Consider the following 17,100-nt stretch of genomic DNA (forward strand, 5'->3'; position numbering starts at 1 on the left):
GGGTCTTCCCTGCAGGATCTCCAGTAATTCCAGCCAGAGGCTCAGGGACAGAATTTGGATCTCCCGGGGCCTGAGCCGATAGTGGGAGGGGTGGTTGCAGTCTCTTTGGACCAGCAGACTTAGCCTCTCCCACTGGTAGTTCTGAGGAATCCAGGCAGCCCAGACAAGTGGGTTTCGCCCCAGTGAAATAAAACACCCTCTCCACCAAGGGACAAAGTGCTTCATTAAATGGGTCCTGCTCCCCATGCCACCCAACTGGGTAAGACCCTCCAACAGGGGTTGTCAGACACCCTATATGGGATAAATCCTACTGGCATCAGGTTGGTGCCCCTCAAGGTCAGAGGTCCCAGAAGAAGGAGCACGCACCCATCTTTGCTGTTCTCCAGCCTCCTTGAGTGGCATCTCCAGGCATGGGAGTGAATCAGATGAATAAGGCCTGAAGCAAACTCCCAGAAAACTGTAGCAGCCCTACAGAAGAGGGACCTGACTGTTGAAAGAAAAACAGACAGAAAGCAACAACAACAGCATCAACAACAACAATAAAAAGGCCCCGCAAAAATCCCCATCCAAGGGTCAGCATCCTCAAAGACTGAAACTAGGTAAACTCACAAGGATGAGCAAGAATGAACCAAAAAATGCTGAAAACCCAAAAGGCCAGAGTGCCTCTTCTCCTCCAAATGATCACGTCTCTCCATCAAGGGCGCAGAACTGGATGGAGGATGAGACAGATGAATTGATAGAAGTAGGCTTCAGAAGATGAGTAATAAAAAACTATGATGAGCTAAAGGATCATGTTCTAACCCAATGCAAGGAATCTAAGAACCTTGATAAAAAGTTAGAGGAATTGCTAACTAGAATAACCAGTTTAGAGAGGAACATAAATGACCTAATGGAGCTGGAAAAAAACAGCACAAATACTTCGTGAAGTATACGTAAGTATCAACAGCTGAATTGACCAAGTGGAAGAAAGGATATCAGAGTTTGAAGACCACCTTGCTGAAATAAGATATGCAGAAAAGAGTAGAGAAAAAATAATGAAAAGGAATGAACAAAGCCTCCAAGAAATATGGGACTTCATAAAAAGACTGAACCTACGATTGACTGGAGTACCAGAAGGAGACGGGGAGAATGGAAACAAGCTAGAAAACACAATTCAGGATATTATCCAGGAGAAATTCCCCAAGCTAGCAAGACAGGCCAACATGCAAATTCAGGAAATACATAGAACACCACTAAGATACTCCATGCGAAGAGCAACCCCAAGACACATAATCGTCAGATTCTTGAAGGTCGAAGTGAAGGAAAAACTGTTAAGGGCACCCAGAGTGAAAGGCCAGGTTACCTACAAAAGGAAGCCCATGAGACTAACAGCAGAACTCTCAGCAGAAACTCTATAAGCTAGAAGAGATTGGGGGTCAATATTCAACGTTCTTTAAGAAAGAATTTTCAACACAGAATTTCATATCCAGCCAAACTAAGCTTCATAAGCAAAGGAGAAATAAAATCCTTTCCAGACAAGCAAATGCTGAGGCATTTTGTTACCACCAGGCCTGCCCTTCAAGAGCTCCTGAAAGAAGCACTAAATATGGAAAGGAAAAACCAGTACCAGGCACTGCAAAAACATACCAAAATACAAAGACCAATGACACTACGAAGAAACTGCATTGACTAGTGTGCAAAATAACCAAATAGCACCATGATGACAGGATCAAATTCACACATAACAATACTAATCTTAAATGTAAATGGGCTAAATGCCCCCATTAAAAGACACAGACTGGCAAATTGGATAAGGAGTCAAGACCCAACAGTGTGCTGTATTCAGGAGACCCATCTTACGTGCAAAGACACACACACAGCCTCAAAATAAAGGGATGGAGGAAAATTTGTCAAGCAAACGGAAAGCAAAAAAGCAAAGACAAAAAAAAAAAAAAAAAACCTGGGGTTGCAATCCTAGTCTCTGATAAAACAGACTTTAAACCAACAAAAATAAAAAAGACAAGGAAGGGCATTACATATTGGTAAAAGGAACAATTCAACAAGAAGAGCTAACTATTCTGAATATATATGCACCCAATATAGGAACCCCCAGATTCATAAAACAAGTTCTTAGAGACCTACAAAGAGACTTAGACTTCCACACAATAATAGTGGGAGACTTTTACATCCCACTGTCAGTATTAGACAGATCAAAGAGACAGAAAATTAACAAGGATATTCAGGATTTGAACTCAGCTCTGGATCAAGTGGACCTAGTAGATGTCTACAGAATTCTCTACCCCAAATGAACAGACTATAAATTGTTCTCAGTGCCACATGGCAATTATTCTAAAATTGACCACGTAATTGGAAATAATTGGAAGTAAAACACTCCTCAGCAAATGCAAAAGAATTGAAATCATAAACAGTCTCTCAGTGCAATCAAATTAGAACTCAGGATTAATAAACTCATTCAAAACTACACAATTTCATAGAAATTGAACAGCCTTCTCCTGAATGACTTCTGGGTAAGTAATGAAATTAAGGCAGAAATTCAAAGAAGTTCTTTGAAACCAATGAGAACAAAGAGACAATGTACCAAAATCTCTGGGACACAGCTAAAGCAGTGTTAAGAGGGAAATTTATAGCACTAAATGCCCACATCAGAAAACTATAAAGATCTCAAATTGACACCATAACATCACAATTTAAAGAGTTAGAGAGACAAGAGGAAATTCATCCAAAACCTAGCAGAAGACAAGAAATAACTAAGATCAGAGAAGAATTGAAGGAGATAAAGACACGAAAAACCCTCCAAAAAATAAATCCAGAAGCTTGTTTTTTTTTTTTTTGAAAAAATTAACAAAATAGATAGACTGCTGGCTAGACTAATAAAGAAGAAAACAGAGAAAGAAGAATCAAATAGACACAATAAAAAATGATAAAGGGGATATCACACTGATCCTACAGAAATACAAACTACCGTCAGAGAATACTACAAACACCTCTATGCAAACAAACTAGAAAATCTAGAAGAAATGGTTAAACTCCTGGATGCATACACCCTACCAAGACTGAAGCAGGAAGAAGTTGAATCCCTGCATAGACCAATAACAAGCCTGAAATTGTAGTAATTAATAGCCTACCAACCAAAAAAGCCCAGGGCCAGATGGATTCACAGCTGAATTCTACCAGAAATACAAAGAGGAGCTAGTACCATTCCTTCTGAAACTATTCCAAACAATTGAAAAGGAGGGACTCCTCCTTAACTCATCTTATGAAGCCAGCATCATCCTGGTACCAAAACCGGGAAAAACACAACAACAACAAAAAACTTCAGGCCAATATCCCAGATGAACATTGATGCGAAAAATCCTCAGTAAAATATCGGCAAACCGAATCCAGCAGCACATCAAAAACCTTACCCACCATGATCAAGTCGACTTCATCTCTGGGATGCAAGACTGGTTCAACATACACAAATCAATAAATGTGATCCATCACATAAACAGAACCAAAGACAAAAACCACACGACTATCTCAATAGATGCAGAAAAGGCCTTTGATAAAATTCAACATACTTTCATGTTAACAACTCTCAATAAACTAGGTATTGATGGAACATATCTCAAAATAATAAAAGCTATTTATGACAGATTCACAGCCAATATCATATTGAAAAGGCAAAAGCTGAAAGCAGCTTTTGAAAACTGGTGCAAGACAAGGATGCCCTCTCTCACCATTTGTATTCAACATAGTATTGAAAGTTCTGGCCAAGGCAATCAAACAAGAAAAAGAAATAAAGGGTAGTCAAATAGGAAGAGAAGAAATCAAGTTATCTCTGTTTGCAGATGATATGATTTTAGATTTAGAAAACCCCATCATCTCAGCCCCAAAACTTCTTGAACTGATAAGGAACTTCAGCAAGCTCTCAGGATACGAAATCAATGTATAAAAATCACAAGCATTCATTTACACCAACAATAGGCAAGCAGAGAGGCAAATCATGAATGAACTCCCATTCACAATCACTACAAAGAGAATAAAATACATAGGAATACAGCTATCAAGGGATGTGAAGGACCTCTTCAATGAGAACTACAAACCACTGCTCAAGGAAATAAGAGGGAACACAAACAAATGGAAAAACATTCTATCCTCATGGATAGGAAGAATCATGATCATGAAAATGGCCCTACTGCCCAAAGTAATCTATAGAATCAATGCTATTCCCATCAAACTACCATTGACATTCTTCGCAGAATTAGAAAAAACTATTTAAATTTCATTCAGAATCAAAGAAGACCCCATACAGCCAAGACAATCCTAAGCAAAAAGAACAAAGCTGGAGGCATCACGCTACCTGACTTCAAACTATACTACAAGGCTACAGTAACCAAACAGCACAGTACTGGTACCAAAACAGACATATAGACCAATGGAGCAGAACAGAGACCTCAGAAATAACACCACACATCTACAACCATCTGATCTTCGACAAACCTGACAAAAACAAGCAATGGGAAAATGATCTCCCATTCGTAAATGGTGCTGGGAAAACTGGCTAGTTACATGCAGAAAACTGAAACTAGACCCCTTCCTTACACCTTATACAAAAATTATCTTAAGATGGATTAAAGACTTAAATGTAAAACCCAAAACCATAAAAACCCTAGAAGAAAACCTAGGCAATACCATTCAGGGCATAGGCATGGGCAAAGGCTTCATGACAAAAATGCCAAAAGCAATGGCAACAGAAGCTGAAATTGACAAATGGGATCTAATTAAACTAAAGAGCTTCTGCACAGCAAAAGAAACTATCATTAGAGTGAACAGGCAACCTATGGAATGGGAGAAAATATTTGCAAGCTATGCATCTGACAAAGGTCTCATATCCAGAATCTACAAGGAACTTAAACAAATTTACAGGAGAAAGACAAACTACCCCATCAAAAAGTGGGCAAACGATATGAATAGACACTTCTCAAAAGAAGACATTTATGTGACCAACAAACCTATGAAGAAAAGCTCAACATCAGTGATAATCAGAGAAATGCAAATCAAAACCACAATGAGATACTATATCACACCAGTTAGAATGACATTTATTGAAAAGTCAGGAAACAATAGATGCTGGAGAGGATATAGAGAAATAGGAACACTTTTACACTGTAGATGGGCATGTAAATTAGTTCAACCATTGTGGGAGACAGTATGGAGATTCCTCAAGGATCTAGAACCAGAAATACCATTTGACCCAGCAATCGCATTACTGGGTATATACCCAAAGGAATATAAATCATTCTGCTGTAAAGACACATGCACATGTATGTTTATTGCAGCACCATTTACAATAACAAAGACGTGGAACCAACCCAAATGCACATCAATGATAGACTGGATAAAGAAAATGTACATATACACCATGGAATACTATGCAGCCATAAAAAGGAACAAGATCATGTCTTTTGCAGGGACATGTATGAAGCTATGAGCAGTCATCCTTAGCAAACTACCACAGGAACAGAAAACCAAACACTACATGTTCTCACTCATAAGTGGGAGTTGAACATTTAGAACACATGGATACAGAGAGGGGAAACAACACACATTAGGGCCTGTTGGGAGGTTGGGGGTGAGGGGAGAGGACTTAGAGGATGTGTCAATAGGTCCAGCAAAAGAAAAAAAAAATTGACAGAAAAAATGATAAAAAAATAAAAATAGGATAGTTTCCTTTTGGCTTACCTGAAGTGACTATTTTAGCTATTAGTTCAAATATTTGGAAAATTTAAAATCTATCAGATTTTCTCGTGACAGCATGTAGAATAGAAAGTTACTGAAAAGTCAGTTAGAAGCTAATTTTTCAGACTGCAAATCATATATGTAGAATTATGGCTGTCTAGACGTATGTTTATGTTTATCATCAGTATATTTTATAAGACAACTCATATGTAATTAGAAGTAGTAACAGCTACATAAAATAGAGCATTTTCATTTAAAACAATTCTGATGGGTTAGGATGGAAGGAAAAAAATTTTGGTAGAATTTAGCTGGTTTCTAAAGAACAGCAGAAGAGAAGACTGCCTGAGAAAAAATGAATAACGTGCCTGCAGTTTTAAACCTGAGTTTGAATGCGTACGTTTTTCTTAGAGCTGTGTGGAGTCTGGGAAGCAAGTCTGTGTTTTCACTTTATGCACTACTGGTTCTATTAATGAATACCACCAGGTGACTGGCAGTTTTCTAAGCCAAAGAAGCCTGTGTGGGGGATCTAGGGAGTCAGGTTTAAGAAAAAGATGTCAGCGACTTAAGACCCGTGTCACGTGACTCCCTCTACTTGCCAGCACTAAGGCTGTGGATCAAATTTCAACTCCAGGCAGTCCTTCCAGCCATGTGGGTTCAGCGGAAAGAGAAGCAAAACCAGTCTTCCTAAAATGTTAGAAGCTGCGCTTCGCTTACCTCGGGGACTTTGGATTGGAAGCTGTTTTTCACATCAAAGAATATGTGCTGAATGGAATTTTAGTATTTTGCTGTCATTTTAATATTTTCATCTGGTCTTCCTCAGTTCTTCTGGACGCTTCCTGAGAGAATGGGGGCAGGAGCTCTAGCCATCTGTGTAAGTATAGGCCTTCTTCTGTCTTCTGTGTTTACTGCCAGTTTTTAGGAGAGGGCCTTGCCTTCCTTGTTTTGATGAGATGTTTTTGTGTAACTTATTTTTCCTTCTCAGGAGGTGGGGAAAGATTTGTTACTTAAATTCCTATCTACTTAAATGGGTATTAGGCAGGATTTGGGGTGGCATTCAGCGTATTTGTGCACTTTAGTTTCCAAAAAAGGTGAAAGATGCATGCTGATTTATTCCGTTAAGTCAACTTGATTTAAAGTAGAGCACTTTCAAGCGTTTTAGACTTTCTTGTCCCTGAATAGTTAAACATGAATGCTTCATTGTAGCTATTAGAAAAATCTTGCGGCTAGCTTGAGAAGGAATTGAAGTAACCATTAATTTATTACTTTTGAGTATGTGCGTGACATTTTTCTGTTTTATATTTCTATTTTCATGTAGTAATTCTGGAGTTTCTGTTTCAGCATAATTTCTGAAAGTGATGGTGGAAAAGCCTGGTTGATAAATGTTTGTGTATCCTTAAACTGTAGAAATGAATGGTTGTTATTACACAGTAGCATTCATAAATAACACTGAAATAAAACCCTTGGGAAAATGTGCTTATTTCTGGGGTTTTAGAATTTTTAGAATTCATGAATTTCTAAATTATTCTGCTGGTGCTTGTACAAAACCTTTTGTAATAATCAAATATTGTCCATTATATAATTTATAGGATGCTGTAATTTAAATTTTGATTGTACTATGTAGAAAATGCATACATCTGTATGGGAATTATACATATTTATATTGCAAGTTGCTACTGTATTCCATAGGGACATTTTATTTTCTAAAATGTATTAAATGAGAAATATTCTTTATTATCACCTTAACTGCTCACTTAAAAAATCACACTCAGGCCAGATCCTCCTTTTTTTTTTTTTTTTTTTTTTTTGCTTTTCAGAAAGAGCTGCAATTTGCTGTAGCTTCTGATGGCATTCTGAAATGTTTAGAAATATCTGGGCAATTTTTGACACACACACACCAAATGGTCACCAGATGGTAGACAAGCCCCATAGATTAAGTTTTCTTAGTGAAACTGCAGGATGACCTTGTTTCCAGGCTCAAAACTTTTCAGCACCCTGTGTGTCACTCTGTCTTTTCCTTTTAACTCTGAGGCTTAGTAGCATGCAGGTAACCATGTGGTTATTCTTTTTTTTTATCACCCCAAAGAGTTTCCTTCAAAATCTGATTTATCTATGTGTAAAATACTGACTTTTATTTTACTGCAGAGGTGGCCCTTCTATTTTTCTAGCTTTATAAAAGAAACAATATAGAACTGAAAATGTGTAGAATGAGGCAGCAGATTGACCTATTTGTCATGCAGATTGGTAGTAATCTCTGATTGTCTGATTAGATCTTTACTTCTTTCCCTTGACCTGCAATATATTGATCTCTACCTTGATTGGAATGCACACTAACTCATGTATAAAACTTTATATTTTCCCTTAATTTATATCCAAAGCATGTATAAAATTACAGTTAAAGTTGACATAAAAATCACACAGTTTAAGAGATTATTCACTCTGGTAGATGAATAATTCTCAATCATTTCTACCCTTCTCCTTAAGGTTGGCCTTTGATTGTGCTATGTCTCGGTTTTACTGTAGGAGGAAATACATTTTCAACAGTTGTACCATAGCATGTCTGGAAAAAGATAGCTTTTGGAGAACAACACAAAAAATCATAACAAAAAAGGGAGAACTAAGTCACACATTAACACATTTAATGAGCTGATATACTACTTTTTACTTTGTGTGGGGGTGAAGAGAAAGCTTTTCCTCTGCTCTTTCTGCAATTTTATAGAAACGACTGGCAATAGATTAATAGGACATAAAGAGTTGCAAATTTATTAATGTGTGTATGGATATGAGAGTCCCACAAATATGAGATTCAAAGAAGGGCCAGGTGGTTGAAGCTTAAATGCCTTCTTTTTGGGGAACAGAGAAGTAGGGAGCTGCAGGTAATTTTAGAGAGGTAGTAAATAATTTTTCAAGTGAGATTCAAATAATTTTAAAAATGGATTCAAAGAACAATGGCCTGGGACAGCGTTTCCCTGACCTATGGTGAGGTGGTGGAAAGGTGAGGGGTGGAACTTCACTGTGAAGGAAGGTTGTCTTTTTATGCAGATAAAGTTTCCCAGCCAATCTCTTGGAGCTATCCTCAGAGGAACAGATGAAAAGTCAATGTGGATATGGTGACAACTTTTAGTCTCTTTTCTGATGGATAATTTTTCATGGTTATTTGATGAGATTCTCAGGAAGTAGGTCTTAAGACAATTGCATTTCTTTTGGAAAGAAGCTTCCTTAATCAGATAAGGAAATTCCAGAGAGAGTCACTCTCAGTGCTTTAGGAAAGAAAAAGGATCAGAGAGACTGAGGGCGGGTCAGGAGAGTGGAAAGGCAGAGAGAGAGCTTGGTTCTGAGGCTCATTTCTGAGACCTTTTAATTAAAAGTACCCAGCATGACAAAGCATCATATTTTGGGGTATAGCTTTTTGAACCCCAACATTTGGAACTTATATACTTAGACATATATGTAGCAACTGCTCAAGTATCCTGCTGCTGAAGATAGTAATACTTCAGACAGTATAATGAGTACTAGATATTTGGTGTGTGTGTGTGTGTGTGTGTGTGTATATACTCTTGAAGTGGGACACAGATTGGTTCCAATAAACTCAGTTTCTATGTCCATTGATGAACCTACTTTATCTTCCTCATTTCTTTTTAAAACTCTTTGCCATGTTAGTGTTAAGAAATTTTGCTGCTCATGATACTACAGTAGGCTCAAAAATGTATTGCCAATCATGTACAAAGAAAATTTAGCTGCTTTACTGTAACAAATCTGTTTTATTTTCAGTAAACCACCTATCCTGAGGCAGCGTAGGAAATTATAGTTGCCAATTCATGTTATTTTAGTCTCTTCTAGTTTTAAATGTCACTTTTGGATGATTCTGTTTCTGTCAGGTGAATCGTGAGTCAGATTTTCTGCTTCTCCTGCTGTTCTGTCCAATATGGCATCAGAATGTATTAAAGACTGGTGGGCTGAAACTGGTAGTTTGCATATTTTAGTGGATGAAGAAGGAGGAGTTGAAATGCATGTGTAGATTCTTATACTCTGGATATTATGATTTCTGGTGAATTTAGGTCTCAAATCTATGACTGGTGAATTTGTGAATTGGTTCTCTTGGTAATATCAGTGCCTAACAGTCCACCCCTCCTGATTTGTCCCCAGTTCATGCTGGTGCTGATAATTTCAACAATGTCCCAGGCCTCGTAGCCTTTCTCTCTAACTTGGGGACCTCTGTTCCTGTAGTCTTACAACCTGGTACCATCAGCTATCTTCCACATACCCCATAGCACAAGCAGGAACTTACGACTGCATTACAGAAAGTAATGTACCAAATTGAAATATTCCATTCATGGGATTTATTGAATCAACTTAAATCACGGCAAGAAGAAAGAGGAAAAGGATGAGGGTAGGTTTATCTGCTTCGAAAGGTCTTAAGTGGGAGGAAAGGACCACACTCCCTGAATTCTGTGTTACTTAACATTCAAATGTCCTGTTGCTCTTGCCTTCTCTGCCACATCAGCCTTTCCTGATCATGGTAATATGTATGGCAAACACCATTCTGATGAGGTCTCAAATGGAAATGAGGAACATGTTGTTGGAAACTGGAGGAAACATGATTTTTTGTTACAAAGTGTTGAAGAATTTGACTGAATTGTATTTGTGTTCTATTATTTTGTGGAAGGAAGAACTTGTGAGCAATTAAATTGTATATTTAACTAAAGCATTTCCTTATAGGAAATTAATATGTATCAGCCATGTCAACAGAAGCCAGGAGCTATTCTCCAAGACAAGGGAAGAATTACCCCAAAGGCAATTTAGAAATCATCAGAGCTATTACTCCCATTCCAGGCCCAGAGTGCAAGTTCCTTGAAGGCAGAGTAGTTTCAAAGGAGGGACTACTGTGCCTGGTGCTTCTGGGACTTCAGAAAGTGCTACCCAGCACCACCTCCTTACATCTTAGGCTCAGCTCCCACACTGTAGTGCCACACTTCACAGCTGCCCAAGTGTGGCTCCAACAGGCCCAGTGAAGCAAGGTGGCTGCCCTTCCAAAGGGTACAGGCAGCAAACTTTAGTGACCACATAGAGCTGCCTCTGCCAGTTCACAGACTGCATGAGACATGGTAGCCTGGCTGCCCCTACATAGGTTTCAAAGGATGGGACCAACATTTCAGAGACACAGTGTGAGATTTAGGCAGAGAGTTGCTGCAGGACCAACCCACCAAGCCGTTGGGGCAGGAGCACCTAGAGACTTAGGGGCTCAACCTCTGCCCAGCAAAGCTGTGGGGGCAGGTCCTAGTGGCCTGAAGGTCAGAGATTGAGCCAAAAAGGATTATTCTTGAGCCTTAAGGTCTAATGAAATTTGTTCCATTGGGTTGGATTTTTTCAGGACCTGCCATTCCTTTCTTCTTTTGTTTCCCCTTTTTGAATGGGAGTGTTTATCCTATGCCTGACCCACCTTTGTATTTTGGAAGCTCATAACTTGTTTGATTTCACAGACTTACAGCTAGAGAGGAGTTAGCCTTGGTATGAATTGTACCTTGAGTCTTACCCATAGTTGATTTAGATGATATTTAGATGAGACTTTGGATGTTAGACTTTTGAGTTGATGCTGATGAGAGTTAAGATTTTAGGGACTGTTGAGATGGAATGAATGTATTTTGCATGCGAAAAGGATACGAATTTGAGAGGACCAGAGTTGGAATGCCATAGAGCAAATGTTTGTACCTCCAAAATTCACATGTTGAAACCTATTCTCCAATGTGATGATATTTGGAATTGAGGACTTTGGGAGGTGATTGGGTCATGAACGTGGTATCTTCATGAATGGGACTATTACCCTTATAAAAGAGACCCCAGAGAGTTCCTTGACCCCCCTGCCATGTAAGGAAACAGCAAAAAGATAGCCATTTATGGAACCAGAAAGCCAGCCCTCATTAGACACTGAATCTGCAGGCGCCTTAGATCTTGGACTTCCCAGCCTCTAGAACTGTGAGAAATAAATTTCTCTTGTTTATAAGCACACCCAGTTTATGGTATTTTTTGTTGTAGCAGTGTGAACAGATTAAGACAGTCTGTTAAGCTACTTCCTTGCATATTATCTATATGTAGTTGTATCTGTCCTCATTGTTTCTCTTGTTCTCTATTTAGTAGAATCAAATTTTCTTAAGTAGTACAACAAACAAATATTGCATAAGTTCAAGATTCAAGACCATGATGGTTATCTTTGTAGTTTTTTTTTGGTTGTGGGGGGAGGTGGAGATAAGAGTCTTGCTCTGTTGCCCAGGCTGGAGTGCAGTAGTATGATCTCAGCTTACTCTAACCTCCACCTCCTGAGTTCAAGTAATTCTCCTGCTTCAGCCTCCCATGTAGCTGGGATTACAGGCACCCACCTCCACACCCGGCTGATTTTTGTATTTTTAGTAGAGACAGGGTTTCACTATGTTGGCCAGGCTGGTCTCGAACTCCTGACCTCAGGTGATCCACCCGCCTCGGCCTCCCAAAGTGCTAGGATTACAGGTGTGAGCCACCATGCCCGGCTTTAGTTCTAGTTTGATGTTTGGTATCAGGTTCATCCCATGCAGACTACAGTTAGGTTTTTTAAATACCAAGATTAATTTCTTGATTTTTGTTAAAAAAAAAAAAAAAAAAAAGCTGTTTTTTATTTGGAGTTTTAGAAAGAACAGGAGTTTTGTCCAGGCACAGTGGCTCACACCTGTAATCCCAGCACTTTGGGAGGCCAATGCGGGTGGATCACTTAAGGCCAGGAGTTCAAGACCAATGTGGCCAACATGACAAAACCTCATCTCTACTACAAATACAAAAAAAAATTAGCTGGGAGTGGTGGCACACACCTGTGGTCCCAGCTTCTCAGGAGGCTAATGCATGAGGATCTCTTGAACCCGGGGGCAGGGTTGCAGAGATCGTGCCACTGCACTCCAGCATGGGCGATGGAGCTTGTGAGACTCTGCCTCAAAAAAAGAAAAAGAGAAGAAGAAAGAAAGAACATGAGTTTTGTTTGGAGCCTTGCATACCTGGCAATTCCTGGTTTTCGTCACTGACTACACTGATTCTAGCCATTAGGGAGCAGTGTGGTGCTCTCTTGTTAGATTTTAGGTAATACTTCACCATCTGTTCAACTTGCCTGTACTATTTGTCTTTCTCAGTAGCAGACTGTAAAGTTTAGACAGAAAGGATCGTATCTTATTTGTATTTCTTGCCTCTTGCTCTGGGCTGGACAGTAGTAGTTGTTAAATTAATGTTGCACAAAACAGAATCCCATTCTCTAGATTTAGAAGTTTCACTTAAGTGTATTTTACGTTTAGATAAGTCATTTGAAGACCAAGGACATGACTGTAAAACATTTTATCTTGGCCAGGTGCGGTGGCTCACGCCTGTAATCCCAGCACTTTGGGAGGGCGAGGTGGGCAGATCACGAGGTCAGGAGATCGAAGCCATCCTGGCTAACACGGTGAAACCCCGTCTCTACTAAAAATACAAAAAAAAAATTAGCCTGGTGTGGCGGCAGGCGCCTGTAGTCCCAGTTACTCCGGAGGCTGAGGCAGGAGAATGGCGTGAACTCGGGAGGCGGAGCTTGCAGTGAGCCAAGATTGCACCACTGCACTCCAGCCTGGGCGACAGAGCGAGCCTCCGTCTTTTTTTTTTTTTTTTTTGCAACGGAGTCTTGCGGTGTCGCCCAGGCTGGAGCGCAGTGGCGTGATTTCTGCTCACGGCAAGCTCCGCTTCCCAGGTTCACGCCATTCTCCTGCCTCACCCTCCTTAGTAGCTGGGACTACAGGTGCCCACCGCCACACCCGGCTAATTTTTTTGTATTTTTAGTAGAGAAGGGCTTTCACCGTGTTAGCCAGGATGGCCTCGATCTCCTGACCTCGCGATCTGCCCTCCTCGGCCTCCCAAAGTGCTGGAATTACAGGTGTGAGCCATCGCGCCTGGTCCTGATGGTTCTTTGTATAAAAATTGCAGTTTCCCATCTAGTAAGATTTAGCAGTATAATTGTAAATATTTTCAACTTTTCTCTTTTGAGTGTCCAACTAAATACTAGAGAAGTTCTCTTACTATAAAATTGCATGCAGTCCATGCAGGTGCACATATTCCATCTCAGATAATGTGCAGGCAGGCCAGTGTGTGGCTTTCCCTCAGGTAGCCATGCAATCCGCATTAGGGTAATAAGTGCCAAATGTCACAACAGTCAAACTAGAATCCCAGTAACTCAAGGAAACAAAGATTTATTTACAGATTAATCAAAGTCCAATGCAGGCTGACGGAGCTCTCCTCCATCTGGCCACTCTGGTACCAGGCTGCTTTCATTCTGTGGAGTATTTGCTACCTTAACTTGAGACCTTGAATCCTCCAAGGTTACATCAGGGAAAGTAAGAGATGGATGAGGTGCAGATGCTTTTATCTGTCTCATCCTGGAAGTGACTCGCCTCTCTTCTCCTCACAGTTCATTGCTTTGACCCAGTCACATGTTCCCATCTAAATGTAAAGGTAGTTGAGAAATGTAGACAAATATTCCATGTAATATTAACAATCTATTTCCCTACAAGGAATTATATACTCCAGGTGCTGCTGGCAGACATCTAACCGATAGATAAAGGTAGCCTAAGGATGAAGACTTTATACGGTGATGAATGGTAGAATAGTGATGATATCCTTGAACCACTGAATCCACCAACTTAGAGTCTTCCTTCTACTGAACTCCTTTGTATTACTATAATATGATGATAAATGTCATTAGTATGTTAGCCAATTTGAGCTGGAATTTCAATTACTTGCAGTCAGAAACATCTAATCAATACACTTCATCTTACAATGCGTTGCTATTCTGTGGTTTGGGAAGGCTTTTCATGAAATGAACTGGGGCAGGATTTGAGAGCAGGAATGACATAGCTTTGCTTTGAATCTTGGGTAGGCCACTTGCCGGGTGTTTGAACTTGGGCAAGATACTTAGCCTCTCTCACTTTCTTCACCTATTGAATAGAGATAATAGCAGCCTAAATTGGATTGTTGTGTACATCAAATCAAACAATAATGTGAAAATACATTGTAAGCTATGTAGCATCCTAAAAATTTTACCTTTGTGAAATGGCAGGCTACTTTGTGTCTTGCTTTATGGTAGTTTCCTTAATACTGTTACTATTGGTTCATTGTACTTTATTTTAAATAAAATGAAAGGAACTCTGTGATCTGAAGAGACTGTTTATATTATTGGATTTAGACCAAACTTTAACCAGAATTAAACATTTAGTTGTGCTTCTCTATACAGTAAACCAATAATTGAAGTATTTGAGGAAGAAGAGGTTAATGAAAGGCAAACAAAGGCATTATATATTTTCTTCTGTAAACTTGTAGTGCAAGTAGAATTTTCATCTATGTTATACAGAATTCAGAAATCAAACAAAAGCATGGTGTCTTAGTCTCTTCAGGCTGCTATAACAGATCGTAGCATGTGGTCAATTACTTAGTTATAGATTAGTGTTAAGAAGCTGTGAGAGAGTATGGGTAAAATCACTAGAATCTAGGAGATTTGTTTTAGGGTCAGTTGTTTTGAGTGAGCATCAGCATAAGTAAGCTTTAATGATAGTGGTAGGAAGCGCCCACCAGCATGAAGCAGCATAGGAAGTAAAAGAATGGGCTAATTGGGTAACAAAGACTGTTAAGACCAAGAGTTAGATTAATGTGATCTAATCTTTCTTTTTTCTTTTAAACGAGAATTCACTGTTTATTTGTGCAAAGAAAAAAGATATGCTGCTACTATAATTTAGCTACTGCTTTGTTTGGTGGCCAGCCTCTTGTCTTTCTCTTCCGCAATAGTTTTAAGTCGGATGCCCTTTCACCTCAGGAGAGAAATCCAAGGCTTATTGCCATTGCCAGTGACAAAACTGTCAGAAACCCTTGTGGCAAAGCTGTTGCCATTGTCATCCTTCACATGCACCACATCAAAAGAACCAGGATGTCTTTCCCTGTTGGTCACACCAAGACGACTGAGGCTGGCTCCACCAATCACCATACACACATTGCCCATGTCGAATTTGATCAAGTTGATTATCTTGCCGGTCCCTAAATCAGTCTGCACAGTTTCATTCATCTTGATGAGCGGATTTGGGTAGCATCATGAGTCACCAGGTGTGGGATTCCCTTCATCCCCACAGTGATCTTCCTCACTTTGCACAACTTTTACTTTGCCTCTTCCACTGTGATGTGGTGAATGGCAAAACGGCCCTTGGTGCCATAGACCAGGCGGAAGTATTTACCTGTGTTCTTGATGCTGATGACATCCATGAATCCAGCAGGATATGTGCTGTCCGCTCGAACCCTACCATCAATTTTGATGAAGCGTTGCATACGTATCTCATCTCCAGTCAATGTGTACTTGAGTCTATTCCTGAGGAAGACAATCAGGGGAAGACATTCCCTCGGCTTGTGGGGACCTGTCAATGGACAAGGTGGAGATACACCTGTTAGTTTGTCGAGCATCCAAATGCTTCTGAGCTGCAACAGGCTTCAAGTGCTTCTTGGGACCCCGGGCAATGGCGAAACCCTGTGAGGGAAGAGAATCTCTTCTTTTCCGGTGCAACCATACTCTCAATGTGATCTAAATCTTAAAACTGAATTAGGGAAATTAAATTTTAGAGACAAGGAAGAAACTCTTGTCCAGTAGTTCCTGGAATGGAAACTATAAGCAAGCATACTTTAGCTGTTATCTGCAAATATGAATTTACAATGGTTTAAATAGTGATACTGCAGTGAGTAATAGTATAATTATGTAAATTGTATAATTAACATGTAAATAGGCAGACTGGAGAGTTTAAAAAATCATTCAATGAATGGTTCATGGGAAAAAATTCCATGTTTTGTTTTACTCCAACTTTGAATTATTTCAGCTACCGCCTTTAAGAATGTTAACCTTGGAGGGGCTACCCTATCAGATATTAAAATAACAAATTAAAGCAATTTTGTAATGGCTAGTCACTTGGAGAAAAATAATTGGTTGGGTTTCTTCCTTATGATTTAAACTACAGATGAATGAGAATGTAAATATGAAAGTGAAATCATAAGAATAATAGTATATATGTGAATTAAAGAAAAGTAATTTTGGATTGAGGAATGCCTTTCTAAACAAAGTTGGTAAATATATCCTTACTAGTTGTATTAGTTTTTCTACCAATTCAGTACTTCAACCAATTTCAAAAGAACATTATGGTACTTCTTATTTATTTTTATGGTATCTTCTTTTTTCAAGTTAACTTAATATTTTGGCAAATCAGAAAGTGAAAATATTAGAGACTCTTAAAAATGAGATAGAGAACATTACTATGGAATTATTAAATTTTTATTCTATTTCATTGTATAAAAATGTATACATTACTTAAAATAATA

At 39.2% G+C, this 17,100-nt stretch overlaps 1 protein-coding gene and 1 pseudogene across 6 annotated transcripts in view; one reads left to right on the forward strand and one right to left on the reverse strand.

The window, feature by feature from the left end:
- Nucleotides 1-17,100, forward strand: part of LOC105479633 (family with sequence similarity 13 member A) — a 377,790-nt gene that overhangs the window by 47,417 nt on the left and 313,273 nt on the right. For 2 of the 6 annotated variants that reach the window (XM_011737708.3, XM_071092599.1), the window contains exon 1: nt 6,443-6,592. The exons of 2 other annotated variants lie outside the window; for them this stretch is intronic. In XM_011737708.3, coding sequence (XP_011736010.2) covers nt 6,566-6,592 — 27 coding nt within the window. In that variant the 5' untranslated portion in view covers nt 6,443-6,565. Of the gene's footprint in view, nt 1-6,441; nt 6,593-17,100 lie in introns of those variants that run through there. 2 more of the 6 variants (XM_011737705.3, XM_011737710.3) reach the window with 2 other exon arrangements.
- Nucleotides 15,482-16,246, reverse strand: LOC112426318 (small ribosomal subunit protein eS4-like; annotated as a pseudogene).

Source organism: Macaca nemestrina, chromosome 3 (genome assembly GCF_043159975.1).
Source record: "Macaca nemestrina isolate mMacNem1 chromosome 3, mMacNem.hap1, whole genome shotgun sequence".
Classification (NCBI taxonomy): Eukaryota; Metazoa; Chordata; class Mammalia; order Primates; family Cercopithecidae; genus Macaca; species Macaca nemestrina.